At 40.7% G+C, this 24,404-nt stretch overlaps 1 protein-coding gene across 7 annotated transcripts; it reads right to left on the reverse strand.

Moving 5' to 3' along the window:
• Positions 1-232: 232 nt before the first annotated feature.
• ARFGAP1 (ARF GTPase activating protein 1) lies at positions 233-22,976 on the reverse strand. 7 transcript variants are annotated; one of them, XM_071760229.1, is made up of 15 exons: positions 22,871-22,976; positions 22,499-22,632; positions 20,192-20,255; positions 19,676-19,785; positions 17,479-17,650; positions 16,277-16,377; positions 15,496-15,582; positions 14,737-14,833; positions 13,058-13,114; positions 12,362-12,394; positions 10,979-11,008; positions 9,101-9,157; positions 7,060-7,119; positions 4,972-5,048; positions 233-4,727 (listed from the first exon to the last, which is right to left on the reverse strand). In XM_071760229.1, the coding sequence occupies exons 3-15, from the start codon at positions 20,249-20,251 to the stop codon at positions 4,379-4,381; spliced, it is 1,290 nt and encodes a 429-aa protein (XP_071616330.1). In that variant the 5' UTR covers positions 20,252-20,255; positions 22,499-22,632; positions 22,871-22,976; the 3' UTR covers positions 233-4,378. The 7 variants fall into 7 exon arrangements, with proteins under 7 accessions (XP_071616330.1, XP_071616325.1, XP_071616324.1 ...); XM_071760224.1 differs by lacking the exon at positions 10,979-11,008 and adding an exon at positions 18,255-18,420 and having other exon boundaries at positions 22,871-22,972; XM_071760223.1 differs by lacking the exon at positions 10,979-11,008 and adding an exon at positions 18,255-18,420 and having other exon boundaries at positions 15,496-15,585; positions 22,871-22,972.
• Between the last annotated feature and the right edge of the window lie 1,428 nt (positions 22,977-24,404).

Here is a 24,404-nt window from a genome sequence, read left to right on the forward strand (position 1 = left end):
TTTCTCCCTCCTTACTGCAGTAAAGAACATGCATGTTAATGCCAGTGAGAATTTCACCCTCTGATTGTAACATTACCTTCCTGCTTTCTTAATTATGAGGGATTCTGAGTTCCCCCTGTGATGGTAACCACAGCAAGAAATAACTTCATTCAAAAGGCCTCTAGTAATGTTCCTGGGTTTAAAATGAATTGAAATCTCCTGAAAAAAAAAAGAAAAAAAAGGCTAAACACCATTCTGCTCCATATCTCTTTGCTTTATTATAATGCTCTTTAAAAGATGACACTGCAGTTCAAGTCCAGTACCACTCTACAGAACAATGAGCAGTGTTCACTGAAATTGCCATTCCTGTGAACTTCACAAAAAACACATCAGGAAAATTAAAGGTACAGTATAGTCCATGCCAACCAAGATCCTGCTGGCATGAAAATGAAAAGAGGGCTCTAAAACTAGAGGTCACAAAGCCATCACAATCAAACTCTGATAATGGACATCAAAATGTTTCTTGGTTTCTGTTCAGATCACTGATTGCTCAAGCCTTTCTTAACAGGGTTACTGAAATTTAGGTTTGCCAAAGGTGAGAACTGAAATGCCTTGGCAGACTGCTGTTCTCCAGGAGACCCACTGTATCTTTAAATGTATCCTTAATTAAATAATAAAGGTTTTACCCACACTTGTCAAAATAATTGCACAGATCATTACACTGACAAACACATTATGAACCCATGGAATGTTACAGTCTGGCCTGGAAAATAAAAGCAGCAGCATTATCCTTGAGGTCTCAGTGAGGAGGGAGAGTTGGCCAAGCACTTCTTGAAATATAATTATTAACAGGTTGCAAGACACAAATAAAACATTTTAAAATAATCCTTAAATCATAGGATTAGGTTCCTGGTTCAGGAACATTCTCCAAGATTTTTTTTTTTTTTTTTTTTTTTGCAAGTGGCACTTAGCTTGAATGTCTGAAGATTTTTCTTCTTTCAGACCACCTGTAGGAATCCAGCTGCTATTTTCCCAAGTTGAAGCCATACAAAGGAACAAACCAGCATCAGGAAATGGAAATCAAACATTACAATGCCCAATTGTTGCAGTAATCATTGCAACTTCTGTGCTCTGCCCTTGTATGGCAGAATTATTAATGCATGGTGTAGGACTGAAAAACTGGAGCCCTCCTTACCCACCAAACACATGAAGCAAACAGGGACACTAAAGCCTTCACTGAAATTTTTGGCTGGATCCTCAATTCCAAACGTGGCCTCAGCTCCAGGAGGCTGCAACCAGTGCCTCTGTTTATAGTGCTCAAGATTAGGCCAAAAAAAAAAAAAAAACAAAAAAAAAAAAACAAAAAAAACAAAGGAGGATTTAGGGAGAGAAAGGGGGATAAAAAGGAAACCCTAACTCAAAAATGCAGCGTGACCATATGCATCCCCCCTAACTGCAGAAACTTCCCAGCCACCTACACACAAAAAAAGAAAAATCCTGTAAAACACAGGCTTTGCAAAAGAAAATGCCCTCATTTCATCCTCCCCTCTGGAAGATGTGATGAAGTGTTTAGATTCAGACAAACCCTACAAAAAATACCAATTTGCCTGGCACACTGAGGCACAAAACCCAGATGGTTTACTAATTTTGTGGCTAGTTACACTTTCTACTGTTTTACTGGGTTTTTAGTGTCTCCAGTAACACCTTTCTGGGATTTGTAACATTTTTTTACCACTCTACAGCACTGAGAGAAAAAAAAAAAAAAAAAAAAAAAGATGGCAACCATTCTGTCACTGCCTCCTAAACTGGAAGAAAAAATCATCACCTAAAGCTTCTGCTTGAGTAGGGCTCTGGCTGTTTAATTTGGAATATGAAGTTTTGAGGGATAGGAAAGTAAAACCAGAGGGATTTAAACCAGAACAGAAAAATGGCTCATGTCAGTTGTAGCTGGAAGTGATGTACAACCAAACCAGTTTTCTCCTAGGGAAACCACAGAGCTGCAGAGAACATCCACATCCCAGTGCTGCTGAGTGGACTGAAATAAAGCTTTCCCTGCTCCAAGCTGTTACAGGAGGTTTATAAAAGAGAAACCATAATAAATTGGTAGCCAGGAAGCTGAGCAGCTTCCCATCACTCCAGGGAAGACACCAGCAGGGATTTTCTCATGATGGCACTGTCAGACACTGCAACCCACTGCCTGCATTTTGCTGGCAACACTTGAAAAGGACCAACCAGGAGTCAGGGACTTGGGCAGAGCCACCTCAGCCAGGCTGCCAGGGACAGGCAGGACAAACACAAGCAGGCAACAGAGGTGTGTGCATAAAAATACAAAGTTCCATTTGACATGCAATTAGGCTTTGACCAAGGGATGCTTGGAACTGGAGAAAAAGCAGAATAAAACTCTTGGTTTTCCAGCCAGGCTGTAAAGTTTGCTGAGGGGGGCACAAGCAGCATCATAAACCAAGATCTCTGGTGCCTTCAGCACTTCCAGAGGGTCAGTGTGTTGGCAAGAAGGCTGCAGGCACCTTGCATGGCTCAGCCTGGAGTAGTGCTTGGCTTGCAAGCAGCTCTGGGTCCTGCTGCAGGAGCTTCAGAGACCTGCAAACAGGAGAAGCAAGAAGGGGAAAAAAAAAAAAAAAAAAGAAATCCAAACTCTTGCAGAACAGGGCTGAGGGAAGACTAGAAAAATATTCTGTGCAGCATCTAGAAGTTTCTACTAATAGAAATACAGGATCAAGGTAGAAAGGGAGCTACTTCTACTTAAACTGAAGCCTTTGAAATCTGCTGCTTTTGAGGTGATTCATGATTTTCCTTCCTTTTTAACCTCTTGATATTACTATAAGCTCAAAAACCTCTGTGAAGAGAAAAAAAAATGAAGCATTATTCAGGTTAACTTCAACAACTTAGGTTGGTTGTTTGCTTGAACAAAGTTACTAATTTGAAAAAGAAAAGGCTTTTTAGGGAGTTATTAAGATTTACAGGGTCTGCAGTAAAGAACTCCATGCTGGTAGCAAAGCAGATTATCACCTGAAGTGAGCTGGCTGGTTTTGGGCTCAGTGTACAGCTACAACACAGCCCCCAAAATAAAATGGGGTACACAGGGCAGCTTTGTCCTTAAAGTCACAGTTCTTCTGTCAGTTATGGTTTGTGTCATGTAAAGCAATTTGCTGGGTCAAAACTGAGATAAAACTGAATCTTCTATTCCATTCCTTAATGCTGATGAAGAGTATCTGAAGTTTGCAAAATAGTGTTTTTTTTTCACAAGATCTAGGAAGAAAATGTAGAGAAATACATGGCAGAAACAGAGAAATAGGTTGATATATTAAAGATTAATTTGGAAAACATCTGCTTCATTTAGATTTTACTATTAAATCCAGACATCTGCTCGTCCTGAAAGGGGCTTGCTGCCAGCTCTCATATTTTCCAACTACTTTTTTCAGATTTGGAATCTTTTTTATAGATTTGTTTCACTGTCAAGTTGCCAAACAGATGCCCAAAAGTTCACAGGCAGCAGAAAAAATTCATTTTTATCAGAATGGGTAAAATAAGATAGGTAGGAGGAAGAAAGAAAAAACCAGACTACATAAAATACTCAGGTTGGGGAAGGGCACAGGTAAGGAAGGAGAATGTCACAGCTTTGCATGTTGCCTGTGCAAACCCTGTGAGCCAGAAGGGCAAACAGAATTTTTCTGGATCTCCCTTAGCAGCTCAGCTCAGAACTATGAGTTTACACATAGAATTACCCAGCTCTAGATTCCTTCTTAATTCTAAGAGAATAAAATAAGTTTTAAGAGACTAAAAAAAACCAACAAACCCTAAAAATTCAAAGTTTAAAAACAAAGCTCCAATTATCTTTAAGACCATCTCAAATTGCCAGACTTCATCCTGTCAGAGCAATCCATAAGGCATTTGAACTACATTATTCAGCTGCAGTTTGCTGCTTTCTTTGCTAGCTTTTCAAGACATACCCTGTCCTTTGTTTGCATTCAACATCTCAGGTCATCCCTAATTATACAAGGGCTGGATGAATACCTAACAACCTACACATGCAAGATTGTGCCATGAAAAGTGTGCTTGCACTCACTTTTTCCCTTTGAAAAGGAAAAATTCATACTAGGAAAGCCACCCTATCCAGCTTCAATAGTGCAAGGAGAATGTATTTCTCATTATCCTTAAAAAAGGGAGAGCCACTTTGATGTAAGAAAAGATTCAGATGCTGCTTGCATTTTTTTTTTTTTTTTTCCCTCAACTGTGATAGAAGGAGAATGAATGGGAAGCACAAAAGTAAGAGATCAGTAAAGTCAACCAAGATACTCCAGTTGTGTGTCAGACTTCCTCCCCTCAATCAACCAGCATAGCCTCCCTTTCCTAGCTGTGCAAAACAAAGTTACCAAGAGTTCTACCAGTCATCCCACACATCATCAGCTGAAGATGCCTTTTTTGTTGGCTTGGGAGGTTTTTTGGTCTTGCTTTCCCCTCCTGTGTTTTCCCAGTTGGTCTCCCAGTTTTCCCAGCTGTCACTGTTACTGTTCTTGTTGTTGGAAACTGTTCCTGAGCCCCACACGTCCCAGCTATCCGAGCTCTTCTTCTCTGTGGAATTGTCCACATAGGTCCAGCTCTCACTGCTTGGGGATTTATGAGCTTTTGGTGGATCTGAGTTGCCAAAGGTCTCCCAGAAGCTTTGATCTACAGCAGTGTTCTGGTAGCCATCCCCTCCACTGTTCTGGTAGCTCTCCCCCTCAGGTGGTCTTTTACAGAGGGTAAAAAGAAAGGAAGGTAGAAATAAAATTATTTATCATTTAGGACAAACACAACAAAAATAAGTTACCACAAAAATAATGCTACCCCCCTTTGCTTAAACAAAAAAACGAGGATGAAGGCAGAAAAATTAAATATCTTGCTCTAAATGGCATAAAATTAATATTTAAACATTACAGGAGACAAAACGATGTGTTTAGAGAGACAGAGAAAATAGTAAGAAAAAATAAATACCTTTCAGCATTATCATCTGGTTTGCCAGAAAAAAAAGTGGTGACATCTCTCCATCCCTTACTTCCAACTCCCTGGACCTAGAGGGAAAAAAAGACACTTCATTCATCTGGGCTGAACTAGGACTTCTCCCCCAAGTCCAAGAGCAAAAGCCACAGACACATTCCTCCACTTGTTCAGATAAAAACTTTTCATCAGAAAGTTTCACTCACAGTTTATTAGAGTTTTTGATGGGCAGTTATGGGCTTGATGTAAAGAACACACATTTGAGAGCATCGTGCTGCTGGAAGAGGTGAAAAGAAGGTTGAGTTCAGCTTTTTCACCCATCATTGTCAAGAACAGCTTTTGAATTCTTAGACTTCCTTGAGAAAAATGGTGGAACCACTCTTTATACAAATTTTAACTATGACAGCACTGATGCTTTGATCTTGTGGTTCATGGAACCAGTACTTACATTTCCAGTGTCCTACAAAACACCTTTCACCTCGTTTCAGTAGCATTATTTCACTGCCCATAAAAAACAGGCCAAAAGTTGAGTTCTAAAATAAAGATGACAGCTAGGAGAATGTTTTGGGTTATTATAGCAGACTGGAGTTGCATCAGGAACACAAATTCTGAAGTGACACCCGTGGAAGTCACTATTCCAAGTCACAGCTACAGAGATGAATCCCAGAATTCAGACTTAAAGGTGGAAGGCTCTACAAAGAAGAGGTGACATCACTTATTTTATTAAAGTTTCCCAACCTCTAAGGCACTAAGCTGGTACATCCAGTGCTAGAAAGCCAGCTCCTCCTTGGTAACTGTCCTGGTTTGGGCCAGGATAAAGGTGATTTTCTGTCTTGTACTTTTGCTTTTAGCTAAGTCTCTTGTAAGTAGTTGCACTTGCTGAAATAAACAGCAAGTTTCTCAGACAGTGTGTGTTTCTAGGACTGATAACACTTGATGTTTAGAGTTACTGCTAGAGACTGGTGTGCAGAGCCAAGGACACTGCTCAGCTCTGAGGAAAACATAAAGAGGTCCCACCTGCAGCCTCCTTTGGGGAGGAACGGACAAGACAGATGCCAGAATTGACCAAACAGAGGATTCCATCCCATACACCTCATCCTCAGGATAAATTTGAGGCATCACGAGGGCCAAGCCATGATTTCCTGCTTCCAGCTTCCAGCTGCCTGCCCTTCCTGCCTTTCCTGCTTCCCTTCCTTCACCCAGCATCCTGGAAGGATCCCATCCATTCCTCTGCCTGTGCTCCTGATCCATCCCAGCCCATATCTGTGTGTTCTGCCTCCAGCTCCCAACTGCTCCTGACCCCAGGAGTCCAGCCTGGACTTTCCCAGGGCTGCCCTGCAGCCTTGGTGGTGACGTGAGAGCTATTGGGGGGAAGGGGGGAGGAACGTGGTATCCATTTTCTTGTATATTTGTATATATTTAGTCATTTTCCCTATTTATCATTACTGTTTCATTAAAGTTGTGTAGTTTAGTTTCCAACCCATCAGTCACTCTCCCTTATTCTCTCTCCTTTTTTATCAGGGAGGAGAGAGAGATTAATAGAGAGCATCTGTTACTCAGTTTAATTGCTGGGCCAGTGTTAAACCCTGACAGTAACACTGCAGAAATTATCAAACCAGTATTAGGCTGTGTAGGACTCCTGTATTTAGCATTGTAGAGAGCACTTACCACATGACCAAGCAATGACAGCAAAACAAGACAAAGACAAAAAGGTGCAGAACATTAGTAAGTTGAACAGTACAAATGTAATGCAAGCTGTCTCCATATTCTCTGGCTGACATTTTCTTGCTGTGTTTGGGCCACCAGCTGCCTTGTAACTCCCCATGCCCTCAGAGAAACCATCAGGAGGATCCTCTCACACCTAGGTAGCTTTTTAACACCCCAGCAGAAACTCAAGAGTATTGAAAATGACACTTGGAAAATTTCTTTGGGAAATTTGGATAGTTCCAAATTGGAAATTTCTATATCCAGCACAAGCAGAGAGTAAAAGTGGACTGGGGTTTTGTTTCCCAACAAACTCTTGATGAGAATATGGAGACTGGCTTGCTGTCTGGCCTCCTTAAAAGCAGGCAGGCCACTTCATACCTTGCTGGCCAACTGTGACACCCCCACGGTGACCTCCTCAAATATTTTCCCCTCTTTTACCTAAATGAATCAAAGTATTGGTAATCAGTCATAAAATAAAGTATCATTGAAACCCTAAGACAAGCTTACTTAGACTTAGCAGCTAAAACCAAGAAAAAACCAAACAAACCCAAACTGAAAGTGAACCAAAATATGCTGAAGTCAAAGCTAACAAAGTTCAGAAAATGATATTTAAAGTCCACTTATCTAAAATGGAGTGAATTTCAGTGCTTTGAAGTTTGTGGGGTATCAGTTTTGTATCAGTTTCTACTGATACACATCCAGTTTGAGGAAGGTATCCATCATTCCACTAATGCTGAGCCTAAAAACACCAGTACAAACAAATCTGCAACTGTGACATTTTACAAACACATCTTATTATATAAAAATGATTTGAAGAGATTAAAGGCCTGTCCCATCCATTTGCTTCTCTATCTTTTATACATGCTTATTTAAATATTAAAAGGGCTTTGAACTTTGCTCAACCAGGATAAAATTGGTGCCTTTCACCAATTAATAAATGGTAGCTGTTCCAAAACAAGTGACTTTATATAATCATAGATGTGCCAGGAAGTGATTACTGAACATTTACTTTGGAAAGTAACACTTATTTAGAGCAAAACATCCAAAGGGAAATAAACTTTTTTTTTTTTTTTTTTTTTTAATATAGAATGCAACATTAAATCATCCTACAAACTAAAAATCAGCTCAGGGAAATGCATCCTAAAAATAACCTTGAAAATAATGCATCTAAGCACTCTGAAATAACTTATGGATTATTCTAGGGAATAGGAAACCCATTAGAGTCTTCTCCTGTGATTTGAAATGCTATGTAAAGAATGTTGAATTAATAAAGGTAATGCAAGAGAAATTATTTTGTAATGTGATTAAACCATTCCTTTCCAACTGAAAATTAATCCATATTCCAAAGTGGTGGGGGTGCTTTTCTTAGGGGAGCAAAATTAGTCTGCTTTATCAAAACCAACACAGTTGGGGAACAGGTAGGTAGGGAAGTAGAGCATCACATTCTCAGAAAAAAAAAAAAAACAAACTTCATCAAAATTTTGGAGCTGATCCAAAATTCTAGAAGCACAGAACAAATGCATGCCAAATGGGGGAAGATGTAAAAGTGTATTATTTTTAAACATATGAAACAGGAAGGCAATATTTTCCTCCAGGGAGAATCTCTGAAGAAAATTTATAGTATCAGGGATTATTTTAAGGGCTGATTGGCTTTTTTTTTACATGTCCAGCACCAGTATGGGCTCAGGTCATTGGGTGCTTCCTTCCAACCACTGCTGGAAATGCCATCAGCCAAATGTTCTTCATCACTAACAACTGTAAAGGGAAGATGAAAATCTACTTCAAGCTAATTTTCCAGCAACAACAACTGAAAAAAATGTTACTTTAGACCACCCTTTGCATAGGAGTGAATGCAAAACCTGACTACCACAATATTCTGAACAAATACTAAATAAAGGTTGCAAGAAAAAGGTTGATAAATTGTCCCTATTCAGCTTAAACATCTCCTCTGCCCCAAATTCTACTGCCCAGGTGAGGCAGCAGATGAACTACAGAGGCTCAAAGATGTTTTGATGAATTAAAACACTGCTGGATGGGTAAAACACCATGAAATCAACATTCAAAGGTACTACTAATTGATTACTGGTTTAATAATTGACTTTTATATCCATTTAGGGTGCAATTCTTCTTGTCCCATCTCCCATTACTGAAAGAATGAAATCTATAAAGTAGCATCTAATGGGGAAGAAGGCAACAGGTCTTGTGGACATGAGAGAGGGAAATTGCCCTCATTTAACTTTCTTTGGGAACATAATAGCTTTGAATTATTTGTGTTTTCCCTTTGCTTCTGTGCTGGTACATGAAAAAAACCAGAAGGAGGCACTGACAAACTGGGCAGAAAAAAAAAAAAAATTAAAAAAATCACTCCCTAAATCAGCACAACCACGTTCTGCAAGTAATTTACTAGTTCCAAAGTTACCTTTTCCTGGGCAGGTTTGAGAACATTTTCATTTAATGTCTGACCTAACTCTGATGCCTATTTAAAAGCAAAACAAAAAGAAAGTCAGTTATAGTTTCCTTTTTTTTTTTTTTTCTTTTTTTTCTCAGCAGTATCTCCAAAGACACATGAAGCCTTAAGCTTTGATTTGTAAAAGCAGAATGAGCTGAAAAGCACACACAGTACAGTGCTGCAGGACACACTGAAAGAAAATAAATTAAATACAGATGCACATGGCAAGAGGTTGTTGGAGATGCCCAGAGCCCAAGCAAAGTCTGACCTTGCACTGAAAGCAGAAGCAATGGTTCAACCAGCAACAGCCCAGAAGATGGGCCCCTTACTGATCCCTGCAGCTGAATATTTGGAAGAACTGACCTCATCCAGCCTTGTTTTTCCTTATAGAAATAGGACTTAGAGAATTAGGGAATTTTGGCCCATTTTTCACTCATTCTTCTGCCTTGTAGTGCTGTAATTGTTATCCATCAATAAAAGCCCAACTGTTTCTAAGGAATACACAAGAGGCAAAGCTGTGGCAGAAGATTTTTGTAATCTTTTTTAACAGCTCCAGGTTTGCAGGGAGAGAAAACAATCAACTTCAGAAAACTACTGCAGTCCAGAGCAATTAGAGGGATACTGCACTTCAGAGGCATCTTACAAAAATGTAAGCCCAGAATATGTCAGCAAATTACTTACTCAAGATGATATTGCCACAAAGAGCAGTGTTTGAAAATGTTTCATTAGATATCATTCCTTTCCCTAGTAAACCCTTTGATGGAGTTAAAACTTTTCTTCAGAATTGCCATATTATACTGAGTACCTCCTGAATTAGCCCAATTAACCTAAAAGGGCCAATTTACTTGGTAGACAAACATTATTCCTAAGCATTAGCAGAGAATTAGCAGAAAATTTCATTTTCTAAGGGTTTACATCCCATCACTGAAATTGGCTTGGGTGTGACCCTCATTCAGAGTCTTCCTGGGGATCTTTGAGCATCTTTCCTCCACAGATTCTCAGGTGTGTAAGAAGCTTTTCCCTTAGCCACAGCACTACTAGGATCTCCCCTCTCCCCAACCACCATTATCTCCAACATTTCTACTCCTTACCAGTTCAACCTTTATTTGAGAAGACAAAAGCAAAAGGTAACACCCTTTCCACCTAGTAAGAAATGTGAATGCAAATCACATGAGAGATGTTTCTATTGGAGGTGAGGCTAGAAAGTGTTTAAGAAAACAAGACAGGGGACTTTTCATCTTTGAAAAAATCCTTCAGCACCTATTAACCTGACAAACTGTTTATGTTCTATAAAAGGAGTGTAACACACTAAGACTCACAGTTCAGGTATGCTCAGTGAAGCCATTGCTAGAATCAGGAAGAATTCCTCCATTATCCCTTTTACTCAACCACGTAATTTTTGTAAAGATGGAAAGGGTGCAATTTTATATCCATTTGACTCACTCCCTCATCTTTAACACTGCTCCATTAGGACAGCATTCTGACCACCATTACACACACGAGGCACTTAGTAAAGAGTCTGCCTACAAAGAGCAGCCCAGGGGAGTTGTTGCTGTACTGCATTCCTGGATCAGACATGCAAACAGAAATCCTCAAGTCCTCTGTGGTCATGAAGAGCAGGGACAAAAGCACAGCACACCTTCTGAGAGGGCAGAGCTTGGATATCTCTATCCAGCTGAACCTATTTGGAATAGGTTTTGAAGAAACACTGGTGGATGAAACACACAACACTGCTCTGAACAGATCTGACTGAAGGCAAAAAGAAAAGACAGCTCAAGAGGAAATGCACAGATTCAGCACGAGCAGCAACAAGGAGTCCATGCACAAGAACAGAGGTGAGGGTGTTACCGGCTCTGGTTGGTGCTTGGAGCCCCAAAACTTTACCCAGACAGCAAGAGAGAAAGAGCAAGGAAGGTAGAAGCAGCTTTTAGCAAAAAATTGGCAGCATTTTTTCAGGCAAGTTAAGTAGCATGAATCCTTTCTAATTTTGACATCTACTGACAAGGCAAAAAGTGAAAACTTTTGGTCACTGGACACCAGATACTTTTAAACAATTATTACAGCAAAAAGATGCTGAACTTGCTCTACAGAGCAAAAGATCAGATGTTTCAGGAACAAAATTTATGCTGCAGTTACACAGCTTAGACTCTACAGTCCCATGCTGCTGTCATCCTTGTCAGTAGATGTAATGAGCTATTACACTTAATATTTTATTTATTTGTGCTACAAATGCTAAAGGAAGAATAATTTTCTAAAAGGGAAACTGCCAAGAGGAGTGAAAGAGGAAGACGAGTAGAACACAAAGGGTTGTTTTTTTTTTTAAGTAAGCCAAGCAGCAAATACTTTCAAGCTTTAAAGTATCAAGTTTGGGTGCTTTAAGGAGACTTTTTTTGTTGCAAAACATGCAGAGGTTTGGCTTGCTGTCCCCAGTGTCACCATCTGTCTGTGTACATCTGTCTGAACACAAGCTCCTGCAGTTTCACATTTGTTTTAAGCAGCAGCCCCCTGTGCACAGCAGAGAGCACACCTGGCTCTTGCTACACACCCAAGGAGAGTTCCAGTTGAAAATACAGCTCCTTATATCAGACAATAATTCTTGTATTAATCATACATTGAAAAATGTAAGCCCTATCCCACCCAGAGCTTTGGAACAGTAAGAATCCTCTTCTTCTACACATTTTTACATACATACAAATTTAAAACTTTTCTGTGCAAGCACATCCTCCCTGTGTCAGATCTCTGTGCAGTTCAGGTCTGACTCTGTTTTAACCATAGTTTGAAAAAGGAAATGCTTTGGTAATGGCTACTTTTGAAAATAAACAGAAGCAAATTAATTTAATAACAATAATATTAAGGAGTTCCCATTTGTAATCTTTTCTTTAACAACAGAAAGATGGCTTGCATCATATCAACAAGAAAACTGCTTTAGCCACATTTAAGGCTCTCAAAAATAAAATCAGGGTATTTTAAGTCTGCAAGCACGAATTAAACCATTTCATTCTACTCCTCTCCAGTACACCTGACAGTTACACACAGCAGAGTATCATTGTTTATTTCTTCCTTAATTTGATCACTGCAGTTGATTGCAATTCTCACAGAAACAAAAGCTAGAACCTAAAAATTAAGGATAAACACAATGCTCTGTTGATAATCAACTCTAAATCAATTGGTGCAGGGAAATCCATGACATTTAAAGCCAATCACAGGCAGTAAGACAGAATCTGTAATCACCTTTTGACTTGCTTGAGATCCAAATCTGCTTGCCTGTGAAAAGAAGCAAATACACCCAAGTTTAAAGATGAAAGGATTTATTTCTAGTAAACTCACACCCTTAGAAATGCTGCATGATCCACTCCAAGATGGATGGATCTTTGCCAGAATTTCAGAGTGAACACAGAATGACTGTCACTTAAGTCAGTGCAAATCTGTAAAACATGCAGAGCATGAAAACCATCCCTAAGTTTTTCCCAAAGCTTTCCCCTGGGCACAACCTTTGCCCAACAAGCTCTCTGTTTAAATTGAAAACAATGCTGCAGTTACAGGAGAGTGAAAGGGAAAAAAAAACCATCAGCAATTTGCAACTTGGTATTAAATTCTTGCTGAAGAATGCAATTTGGCCTCATGTGGCATAAAGTGAAATTTCTGCTTTATCAAGAAAAAGTTTTGTTTCTGAAGGGAGTATAAAAATGGCAGCTGAGTTCTTCCTAGATGTCCAGCCATCAAATTTAGAAAAATGTCCATCCAGAAATATGAGAAATATTAAAGGCAGACATCCACATTCAACATGCATCTATTTCACATGCTATAAGTAAAAATACACAGAGTTTAGTTTGTCTTGGTAACACTTTTAAAGATACACCCTGTTTGAACATTAACCAGATCTCTGAATTCACAAGAATTACACTGAAATATGTTTTATTTACTTACACCCTCTTTAGCAGCTGAGGCAATTTTGCTTGCTCCAGTTGTAAAACTGCTCCAACCCTTTAAAGAGAGAATGCTGTAAGCTGTGTGTGAATACTAAGAGTGAACAAGCAAGAGTTCTGTGTTAAATTAAACCAGAATGTTCTCCAGTACAGCTTATCCTGTAGTCATAAGATTAACCCACTAGTGACAGCAAAAAATCAGTCTCACTTCACTGTAATACAGTGATGAACTTGGATTGTGTCCAAACAGCTGCAATCTGAACAAACCTGAGCACTTCAGGTGTTATTTCACTAAAAATGGCTACATGAAAAAAAGAAACCAAACTTTCCCCAAGAAAAGAGAACAAAAGATGATGTTGAAACTTTAGTAAACAGATTGGCTTTCCAAAAATTCATAAAACACCCATTCAGCAACTTTCTCATAATAAATACATTCAAACAATAAAGCTTCAAAGTGCTCGTTTCCTGCAAATTTTATCTTAAAAAACAAAATAAACAAAGTTTTATAGACCAAGTTGGATAGTGTGGTCAGCACATTCTACAGAAAATGCTCCTTCTGATAAGGAACAGCAGAAAATAATGTTCACACAGAAATGTAGCAGGTGTGGGGAAGAACAATGATACACAGAGAAAGGGAAATTGGTTTCCTCACCAGGATGAATATTCATGCAAGTATTCAGTCTCACTCCAATAAATGACTTAAAATTACACTGCAGTATCTATCTGTGGTCACAAGAGGGCATTTTAATCATAAATTTCAAGGAGATTCTGCATTCACACAATGGTTGACAGTAACTTGGTGTCTGTCTTAGCACAACCTGTTATAGATCTGCCTTCTAATCTGGACTCTCTGGTCTACAATCTATGATATATCCAGAAAATATTCAGACCTGCACTAAGCACCCTCTGGGATCACCTGCAATGCTCTCCAAAGGCTCAGGACTTTTTCTATTATCTTCTCATAAAATTATTTTTAAAAAAAAACCAAACCCAAGCACAAACAACACGGACTTCTTGTGGATATTCAGACTGGCAATATAATGAGCCCTTTCCAGAGGACCACTGGTCACTAACCCTGATAAAAAACTTAATTTCCAGGTGATTCCAAATGCCAAATACTATCCAGCACTGTTACTCTGCAGCCTATCAAAGCACCAATGTGTCTCTGCCTTCAGTCCCATTTTCCTTCAACAATGCATCTCTCACTATCTCTCCTTTAATCATGACAAGTGTTCAGCCATATGCTGTTATCTCTTCACACCCTGTCACAAGTATTTCAAATGTTTTCCTCACTGCTCAGGGCTTCTGGCACCCACATACACACACATTTCACTTGTTTCCCACTGAACATACCTAATATGGCTCATTTTTTTAGAGCATTACCAGAATAACTGCTATGGCAAACAGGTAATTACTTTTTTTGTCTCCAGCCCTGTTGAATATTAGTTCTTAAGCCTCATTTCCTTATTTTCCACACATTATCTTTAAGTTTTGCACAAGTTTCTTGCCTTTTAAAGTCCACCAGTATCATCTTTACTCTTTGAGAGCACAGTCAATACTCTACACCTCTCTTTTATCTACCAGAGTCTGTAGTTTCTCCACTCTGTTTATATTCTCCCATAACAGGGGGATAAAATAGAAAAAAAATAGGAATTGAGGTCACAGAAAGCAATTCCTTACCGAGTACAAGGAAGACATAGCATTATTCAGGAAGTCATCCTCTTTTTTTGGAGGGTTTACTGTGTTTCCAAACCCCACGTAACGATTTTCTTGGCCACTACCATAGGAAAATGAAGAAATTATCTGTGTTAGCATGTGTTTCATTAAAACCCTTCAACCAACCTGAAAAGCATAAAAGAATGACAATTATTTAACAGACTTGAAAATACACCTGGGAAAAAAAAAAAGTCCTAAAGCACCTAGCACCCAAAATACAAACCTACTCACTTCATAAAGACATTAACAGCAATAAGGATCCATTGGGGGGGAACTTGGAAATTAAAGTGTCCCCCATGCAAGCTAATGTGGTCTTAATGAGTCTCCAGGTTTAAGAGATCACTGACATCAGAAGTCTGAGTAAATCCTAATAAAGGGATAGATGAAAATGGGAAAGAAAGAATAAAACAGCTGTTAGCTTTATAAACACCCCTGTTCAACCTGAATCACTGTAAGATTCTTCAGACACTAAAAATTCCCTAGTTTGGAGCTCACCACAGAAACATTTGGAGTCACAAGCTCTTTCTTCAATGCTATTCAAACATTTTTGTCACTCAGCTGCATTAAGAGACACTCTCCTTTATTTTATCCTTTATTATGTATTAGCAACATATTTTTAAGAGTAAATTAACAAGGGAATCAGGCATGTATCTGCAGTATAACATCTGAGCCTTTGTTGTGCTAGGGGCCAGGCACTCAACAGGTTAATAAATATTGCATTACCCTTGGTAGGAGTTGACATCATCATTTAACCAGTCTTCAAAAGCCTTGTCAGAAGAGGCAGTTGCAGTCTGAGATTGTCCAGCAGTGCTACTGAAATGCAAGATTTAAGCATCAAAGCATGTAAAGCAAAAAGCACGAGCTCAGCAGTGCAGCTTCATGGGTATCATCATCATCCAGCTGCAAAATTGATTCTCCTTTGTGGTTATCAAGTAGGGAACTCTAATGCAACCACTAAAAGCCACTGGAGTATTTCCATAAATACAGCAACACCAGGCAATGCTGCTCTGCCTCTGAGCTCACTGGGTGATGGGCATCAAGCTCTTGTTCACTTGATTTACAATTCCTTTTTCAGTGAACTTGATAGTGCAAACAACAACCAACACTATCTGCAAAAGCAGAAAAACCCAAAACTGCTGCAGTCCAGCTTTGAAGCTCCAATTAGCAATTCCCACCCTAAGGAAAAAGTCTGTTCCTTCTTCCTTGGCATTCAAGCACCAACTGGACAGCACCTGAGGCTGTGTCACTCTGGGTGAGTGACACCATGGCTCAGTGTCAGGCACATGACAAGAACCTCTGCTCTTGCTCACTTGTCTCTGCCATGGCTTGAGATTCACGTGGAGGACGTGGGAATTATTTCAAAAATCAACCCCCTGCTACCCCATTTTCCTTAAATTCAGCAAAAGAAATACTTATTCAGACAACACCATTGAAAATAAAGCCAGCAGACATCCAGACATGAGGTTTGGATCCTGCTGTTGCTCTGGATGACAGGAATACACACCGATGAGTGGAAGAGAGAGACATTTTAGGCTGAGGTGGGGTCCAGTTCCTGGCAGGAGAAGTTTCAATGGACCACTCCTTGCCTTCAGCTACTGTAGCTACCTGGAAGAGGGAGGAAAATTAAAAAGAATGCTTGGACAAAGTTTTCAGACAAGTTATACACTGATTCTGTAAAGTGAGGATGAGTAATTTTTCCTATTTGCTGCTCGTTTTCATGAGGAACTGATTTTTTAATTTTTTTTTTTTTTAAATCTCAGCCTAGTAATAATAAATTGAACACTGGTTTTATTTCAGGCAACTGACCTTAGGCACCTCCTCTAAACAGGCAAATTTGGTTTGAAGAGGAAAGGCTGGATTAATAATGAGATGTAAGCACTAATCACAGAAAAATGGAGGGACAGAAAGAGGTGGATTTATACTCTAGCATAGGGCAGCTAAAACACATGCACAGAATTTAAAAGATCCCCCTGCCTCCTTCAAACAACACCACTCCTCTAATCTGAGTCATTACTTCAGCAAGCCAAAATAAAACTCAGGAGCTCTTTGCTTTCATCAAGATACTTCACTTTAGGCAACTATCTCCTAGTGCTAGCAACTTCTAAAGGTGCAAAGAGAAAACACCCAACAAACTCCAAAGCTGCATGGATATCCCAGAGAGCATGGAATGCACCTTTGTAGCTCTTCCATGGCAAAGTCAGAATAAAAATACATTATATTTGTAAGGCTCTAAGCTCACAAGCTCAAGTTGTTTGCCATTTCCTTTGTGGAAATGCAAAACATCCACAAAATGATACAGAATTACAATTATAATTTATTTGTTTACAGCCTCACCAGTGTTTGGCAAATTAATTTACTATTTTGTTACTACACACAGAGCAAATTTATCACTTCAGACAAAACCATGCTGCTGAAGGAGCAAACTGCCTCCTGTGGACAGTAGAGCAGGGACAGCTCTACTGATGAACAAGTTGCAACAAATGGGAGCAGAGAACATCTGAGCCACTGCAGCCAAATGAAGAAAAGAAAGTTTGCACAGAAAATTCTTACCAGAGTTGGGAAGGAGCACTGCAAGCCTTATTTCTTTCAAGAACCTCTGTAGAGGTTCTCAAGGTTGCTACTTTGCCTCCTTTCCCCTTCAAAAACCAGTGCTAACTTTGATGTTTTCAGCCAGCAAGGGATGATGGCAGATGCACAAGAACTTACTTGATCTCTAAAAAGAGCTGCAGCTTTGCTGTTGTATTTCTCTTGCATTGTCCAGCAGGGATCATAATCATCCTGAGACTCCAAGAACTCCCTAAATTTGCTGTTGCCTCCAGCCTTCATTTTCTCCAGCTCAATATCCTTCCACTTGTCCATGGTTACAGAACGTACAAAACTGAGAAGCAGTTTTAAAAAAAATTAATTTCTAAGTGCAGCTTTTATCATTTCCTGCTACATCAGGAGGGACAAAAAGAAAGCTGATTAAAACCAACTCAAAATCTGGGAGTAGAAAGAGCACTCTCCAAGTATAGAAGCATAGATCATCACAAAAGGGTGGTCAGATCCACACTGAAATAAGCTAAAATCATAAAATTTATAGAGGACAAGCAGCAGAAGGTGATGGTAAGAAGCAGCTTGCTTAAAGTCCAGGAATTGACCAAACCCACTATATAAAATAAACTTTTCACACACATCTTTACTCTGCAGCTTTCTTTCCTGTGTATTTTCTCAGTTATAGTTAAGTGACCTGTGAGGATTCTGCCCATAACAAAGTACAAGGTCACAAGGGGGCAAAACAGCAAGACATCATTCTCAGGAAGGCTCTTTTAAAGTCTTATTTCTTTTTGTCCCTAAAGAAACACCCTCCATTTTATCCTCATCTCAATAATTTCATTTTTTTCTTTCATCTAAGATATGGAATAGTTCCAAGCTCTCATTTCCTATGCAATTTCTACTCACTAATGAGCTTCAAATCACCCCCTGAAAAGCAAAGCACGTACTTCTGCAAGGCCTCCTTGATTTGGTGATTTCCCTCCTGGACTTTCTCTCCCTTTCTCATTTGAGAAACTGTCCCATGCTCTGTCCCTATTACACATACACACTGTGAGTCTCCGGAACACATAACAGTTCTTATTCCATGGAGTCTTATCTCAGTTGAGTATGTTCCTTGGAAAAAAAAAGCAAAAACTATCATTTGTATTACTAAAAATTTTATATATTAAAAAAAAAATCTCCTGAACAGAATCAAACTTTTAGACACTTGCATTGAGTACAGACTCTGTCACTCACATACTGTGATTTTTTTTTCATAGAATCACAGAATTGGCTGGGCTGGAAGGGACCTCAGAGCTCATCAAGTCCAACCCTTGCTCCACTCCCCCCGTGGTTCCCAGCCCATGGCACTGAGTGCCACATCCAGGCTCTTTTGAAATATCTCCAGGGATGGAGAATCCACCCCTTCCCTGGGCAGCCCATTCCAATGGCTGAGCACCCTCTCCATACAGAAATTCTTTCTAATGTCCAACCTAAACCTCCCCTGGCACAACTTGAGACCTCTTGTGCCCTCTTGTCTTGCTGAGAGTTGCCTGGGAAAAGAGCCCAACCCCCCCTGGCTCCAACCTCCTTTCAGGGAGTTGGAGAGAGTGATGAGGTCTCCCCTGAGCCTCCTCCAGCCTCAACACCCCCAGCTCCCTCAGCCCTTCCTCACAGGACTTGTGCTGGATCCCTTCCCAGCCTCCTTGCTCTTCTCTGGACCTGCTCCAGCACCTCAATCTCCTTCCTGAGCTGAGGGGCCCAGAACTGGACACAGGACTCAAGCTGTGGCCTCCCCAGGGCTGAGCACAGGGGCAGAATCCCTTCCCTGGACCTGCTGGCCACGCTGTTCCTGAGCCAGCCCAGGATGCCATTGGCCTTCTTGGCTACCTGGGCACATTGCTGGCTCCTGTTCAGTTTCCTGTCAATCCAAACTCCCAGGTCCCTTTCTGCCTGGCTGCTCTCCAACCACTCTGTGCCCAGCCTGGAGCTCCCCATGGGGTTGTTGTGGCCAAAGTGCAGGACCCAGTACCTGGCCTTGTTGAACCTCATCCCGTTTTGCTGAAGTCTCAAGCTGCTCTAGCACTGCTTCAGTTTTAATTGCTAAAGATTTTACAAGAATAAAAGCAGAGAGTGAAAGGAGTGCAGATTACCAAACACCTCCACAACTTCAACACCCAGCAAGAGGCACTGCTCTCTACAGCAGGGCATTACATAGTTGCACTGGTGCAGCACCTGCCCCAATAATCACACCCAGGATACAGAGAGTAAAGCTCACTTTGGAGAGGAGCATGAAGCAAAACTGGCAAAGAAATGTTGGGTTTGAGACATTCTATACCCTCCTGAAACAACACATTCCATTCACAGCCAGAAGGCTTCAAAGGCTGACCTGAGGTGAACTCCCAAGCCTCGGTGTTTTCCTGAGCACTCAAGACAGATCCAAATTCCATAGGTCACACTCACCCACTGGGGGTTAAATGCACCACATTCAAAACAGACCTGAGAAAAGAAAAACAATTATTCCCAACACTCAGGCATCACTTGTCAAGGTGAAACTTTCAGAGCTCAAAAAGTCAAACCAGGAAAATGTTACACACAGAAAAGCAACTCAGAAGGGAAGAGTTCTTAGCATTTGGAAACATCTTCCCTGACACCATAAGCTTCCTTCAAATATTTATTTATGCTTCATGGAAAGAAACAGTCATTAACTTGCCTGACTTGGATTAGAAAAATTACTCTACTGACTACCACAAGGCAATGAGGCAATACAGGTGAGGAAACTGAAATTAATGAACAAAGAACTCAACAGCCCATAGCTGCAACAGACCTCAACATACATCTGGAGTAGATTAAAAGAAAATTCAGTTCTACAAAACTGATCTAAGTAAGATTATAGATTTCTCACATTGTTCTCATCTTGTGCTCTGACTTCCTTGAGAACTTTCCTTGTTCTTGGACTTGCCATGATTCTACAAAGGGAGAAAAAAAGAAACAAAATGATATTCAAGCACTGGTAAGATCTTACAAATACATCTCTGTGAAAAAGAGCTTGCAATCTAAACAACCAGATCACAACCTACTGCAGAGGGAAAAAGCCCAAACAAAACTCCAAAACCCCACAACTTTTTTCCATAAACTTTAATATGCTTGGTGGGATTTAGTAATTTAAATTCAACCATTGGAAAAGTGAAATTCAGCCCCAGATGGGAAGGGGGTTGGGTGGTGATAAGCATGAGAACAACGAGTAGCACCACCATCCAAGATAACATGGGTCAGAAAGAAAGAAACTCAGCATTGTGCCTACAGATTATCACTGTTAAAAGCAGAAGTTATAAGTTATACTCACTGCCTTTCATCTAAATCCCTTATTCCTTCATAAACATCTTGCTGACAAGCACTTGATTCTCTGTAATCTAAAGGAAAATGTTCTCACTGATGATCAGAATATGCTGCCCTTGAATCTTAATGAATTTGTGCTGAACAAAAAAGGTAAAAATGTGAAAAAGAGTGTTTAGACTGAAAAAGTTACTGTAATTAATGGTGAGTAAAGCCTTCCAGCCATCCTGCATCAAATTAGAAGTGTATAGAATTACTTAATCAATAATCAAATGGTAATTGGGTAACTTTCAGAGAAAAAGGCAAACAAAAGTGTGGTGAGGGACCCCTTGTACAATGAAACATTTCTGCCAGTATCATCCCAATAACAACATTTAATTTTATGTCATTTACTCATGTGCATGTAAGGAAGGATAAAGCACCACACAAATATGTGCTTGCTCATCCTAAAGAGAGACCATAAACACATCTATAGGAACTGAAGTCTCCAATCCCACAATTTCTCACTGGCAACCTAAGGGAAAATTCTCCCTCTGCAGTACAAAGCACAGCACCAGTTTCAGATCTCTCATTCCAAGCTGACAGAGGAAGCAATTAGCTCAGGGTTGGCCATAACTGCTTTTACTTTTATTTTTGGAGAAAAATGTGGAGAAAAACCTCCAGCCAGCTGCAGTCTGAACCCAGAAGCACCAACTTCCCTGACCAAACCACTGTCTGTCTGCTGGGAAGGCAGAGCTTAACCCACACATCATCCTAAAAGAAGAGGCAGGAACTAAGGGCACCAGCTTCTCAACTTCCTCTTCTCCACTAAATCATCTGGCAATGAAGGGGCACAAAGGAGTGAGGCTCTAAGCTTTCTAATATGTAGGATTTAGAGATACTTTGTGTATTTCTGTTTTGTTTCAGGAGTAAATATTGAGGTAATAACTGTGCAGACAACACAAACAAACATGCAGTGCTTTGATCTGATGTAAATAGAGATGAGACTAAAGAACAGGTTTAGTTTAGGAATAAGTTTCCATTGAAAAATATAAATATTTTGGATTAAGAGTAACAAGGAGGAAATAGCTTCAGCCAGACCAAACTCACACTCCTACTTCCCAAACAATCTGTTTCCAGAGGAAAAACCTTGACAAGTATCATAGGAGTTTCCACGTAAGGAAACTTTGGTTTGCTAAGAGCAATCAAAAGGGCATAAGACATTTTTTTAAGTGGAAAAGAGCCACAGGAGGACCTTTTTCCTCCAATACAGCAGCAAATTCATGCAGCCAACACATAAAGCTTTGCAATTCAGAATATAAAGATGAGGCAGGTGACGTGCTTGGTCCTGAAGGACCTCAACAGGTCTCACCTGGGCAAAAAGGCTCCCCCCCCCCAAAAAACACATTTTGAACCAAATGCACAGGCCAAGTTCACCTTAAAATACACATTATAGAGTACTGCATACACAGAATCACACAGAATGTTTAGGTTGGAAGAGACCTCCAAGATCATCCAGTCCAACCTTTTGACCAACACCATAATCTAACTACTAAATCGTGTACTTAAGGGCCATGTCCTTTTAAATACCTCCAGGGATGGTGACTCCACCGCTGTCCTGGGCCATTCCCATGCTGGACAACCCTCTCAGTGAAAAAATATTTCTTAATATCCAGCCTAAACTTCCCCTGGTGCAGGTTCCATCCATTCCATTGGTCCTATCACAGTTTACTAAGGAGAAGAGGCTGTTTCCCTCTTTGCTCCAATCTCCAATCAAGGGAGGTGAAGGGAGCTGTAAAGGTCTCCTCTCAGCCTCCTCTTCTCCAGGCTAAACACCCCCAGCTCCAATACGCTTCAAGTCGTGCCCTTTTGCACCCTCGGAAGGGTAAAACCTTACCAAAAGCTCCACAAGAGACGTGAGGGGGGCGACTTCTTCACCTACACCTGCGGTCTCTGGATCCAAGCCGAGTCCTGGAGGCCTCCCTCAGAACATGGCCCGACGGCTGGCAAGCTACCCCGGCTTCTTCTTGACTAGAAAATAAATATATATAAGTATATATATATATTTTTAAGGGATAGATAAAAATGAGGGGAAAGGAGGAGAGAAGCTGAGGCCTCCGCCACGCCAGCACCTCCCGCCTTCCCTCAGGAACCCCCCCCCCTCGGTGTGACAGGCGGGGGAGGCCGCACCCGCTGCCAGCGAGGCAAAAGCCTCGGAGAAAGGAAAATTATAAGAAGAATGGGAAGCGAAAAGCCGGGAATAACACACCGGGCAGATTTGAAGCGGTAACGAAACCACCACGGGTCCCGGTTCGGGTCTCGGTTCCGCCCGGCGCTGTCGCCGCCTCAGCCGCGGACGGAGACGTTGCGGGCCCGCAAAGCATTGTGGGTGCTGCCTTAACCCCCTCAGGTCCGGCGGGAAGGAGCTGAGGGGATGGAGGCTTCGGTTTGAGGGAATTGAAGCTTCCACTGAGGGAATTGAGGCTCGGTTGAAGGAAAAGAAGGGATCGAGGCTTCCATGGACCGAGCTGAGGGGGGTCGGGGCTTCGGGAGAGGCCCCGGGGCCGGATTCCCGGCCCCGGGGCCTCTCCCGAAGCCCCGACCCCCCTGGATATTCCTGAGGGAAAAGTCGTCGTTTCCCCTGAGGGAAAGCCCCCGATCCGGCTGGATATTCCTGAAGGAAAAGTTCTCTTATTCCCTGAGGGAAAGCCACAAATATTTTGGTTTCTTGATTTCCCGGCGAGTTTATTTTGCTTCGTTCCTTTGGGCTGGGTGCATCGTATGACAAATACCTGTGTGACAAATTACCTGTGTGATAAATACCCCTGTGACAAAATACCTCTTTTTTTTTTTTTAACGAGAATAAATAATGGAAAACTTGTTAAGGTGACCCAGACAGTGTGGGGTTTTTATTTGTAAATGATTTTGAATTACGGCTTCGAAACTTCTCCGTGGAAAACAAAGTGGAAGAGGATTGCAAACGTTTTCACTTTTTCTTCTTTAAGCCCTTTCTCATCTATTAATAAGGCTTGATTTGGGTTATTAAATATTGCAGACCCTGAAAGAAACGGTGTGGCCTTATGGCTCAGTTTAAATTCCACAAAAATACCTGGAAAATTAACTCCTAGAAGAGCTGACAGCGTGAGGATGGGGTTGGGAGGGGTTCCTCATCACCCCTAATAAATAAAATTTATTTATTAGTAATTAGCAGCATGCAGGGCTGTTGATATTCACTGCACCCCCTGCATAGCAACACTTCCTGGTAAATATTGCAGTAAATATACTGTAAAAATACAGTAAATATTGCCATGAAATTATACAAAAGCTTTATGTTTATTAAGTGCCTGAAATAATGAAATAATCCCCTCTCATTTCACAAGGGAACATTACTTGGTCCTTCTTTTTCAGCTGAGAAACCCCTGCAAAAGGGTTTTTTTATACATTCCTTCATTTGACCCAGGCAAGATCTTTAACTCCATCTAATTACCAGTACAGCCTTACTGATAACCAGGATTTAAGCAGGAATTTAGTCCTACAACTAAACCAAGGACTCCTTCCTGGACTATGGAGCACACGTGGCAGCCTCCAGCAGTGAATTTCATGTCCAGCTCTTCAAAAAGCACAGACAAGATCAGGAGAGTAATCAACCCTCATCATCCCACTGCATATTTATAGGAAATTCACTGATAGGAAATTCACTTCTGATTTGAGCTCCCCGTGCCCACTCCTCCCAGCAGCTGGGAGTGCATTTTAATGTCTGCATCCCTGGGATCAATCAGGTTGCTAAGACATCCTTTGATTAT

This window comes from Heliangelus exortis, chromosome 16 (genome assembly GCF_036169615.1).
Source record: "Heliangelus exortis chromosome 16, bHelExo1.hap1, whole genome shotgun sequence".
NCBI lineage: Eukaryota > Metazoa > Chordata > Aves > Apodiformes > Trochilidae > Heliangelus > Heliangelus exortis.

What these genes read in the sequence shown, in the direction of transcription:
- ARFGAP1 (XM_071760223.1), bottom strand. Translation starts at nt 19,736, where the DNA reads ATGGAATTTGGATCTGTCTTGAGTGCTCAGGAAAACACCGAGGCTTGG. An exon ending in GATGTCAACTCCTACCAAGG is followed by an intron (nt 14,834 to 15,495) that starts GTAATGCAATAT and finishes TTCCTATGGTAG; the next exon opens with TGGCCAAGAAAATCGTTACG. An exon ending in CTATGTCTTCCTTGTACTCG is followed by an intron (nt 13,115 to 14,736) that starts GTAAGGAATTGC and finishes CTCTCTTTAAAG; the next exon opens with GGTTGGAGCAGTTTTACAAC.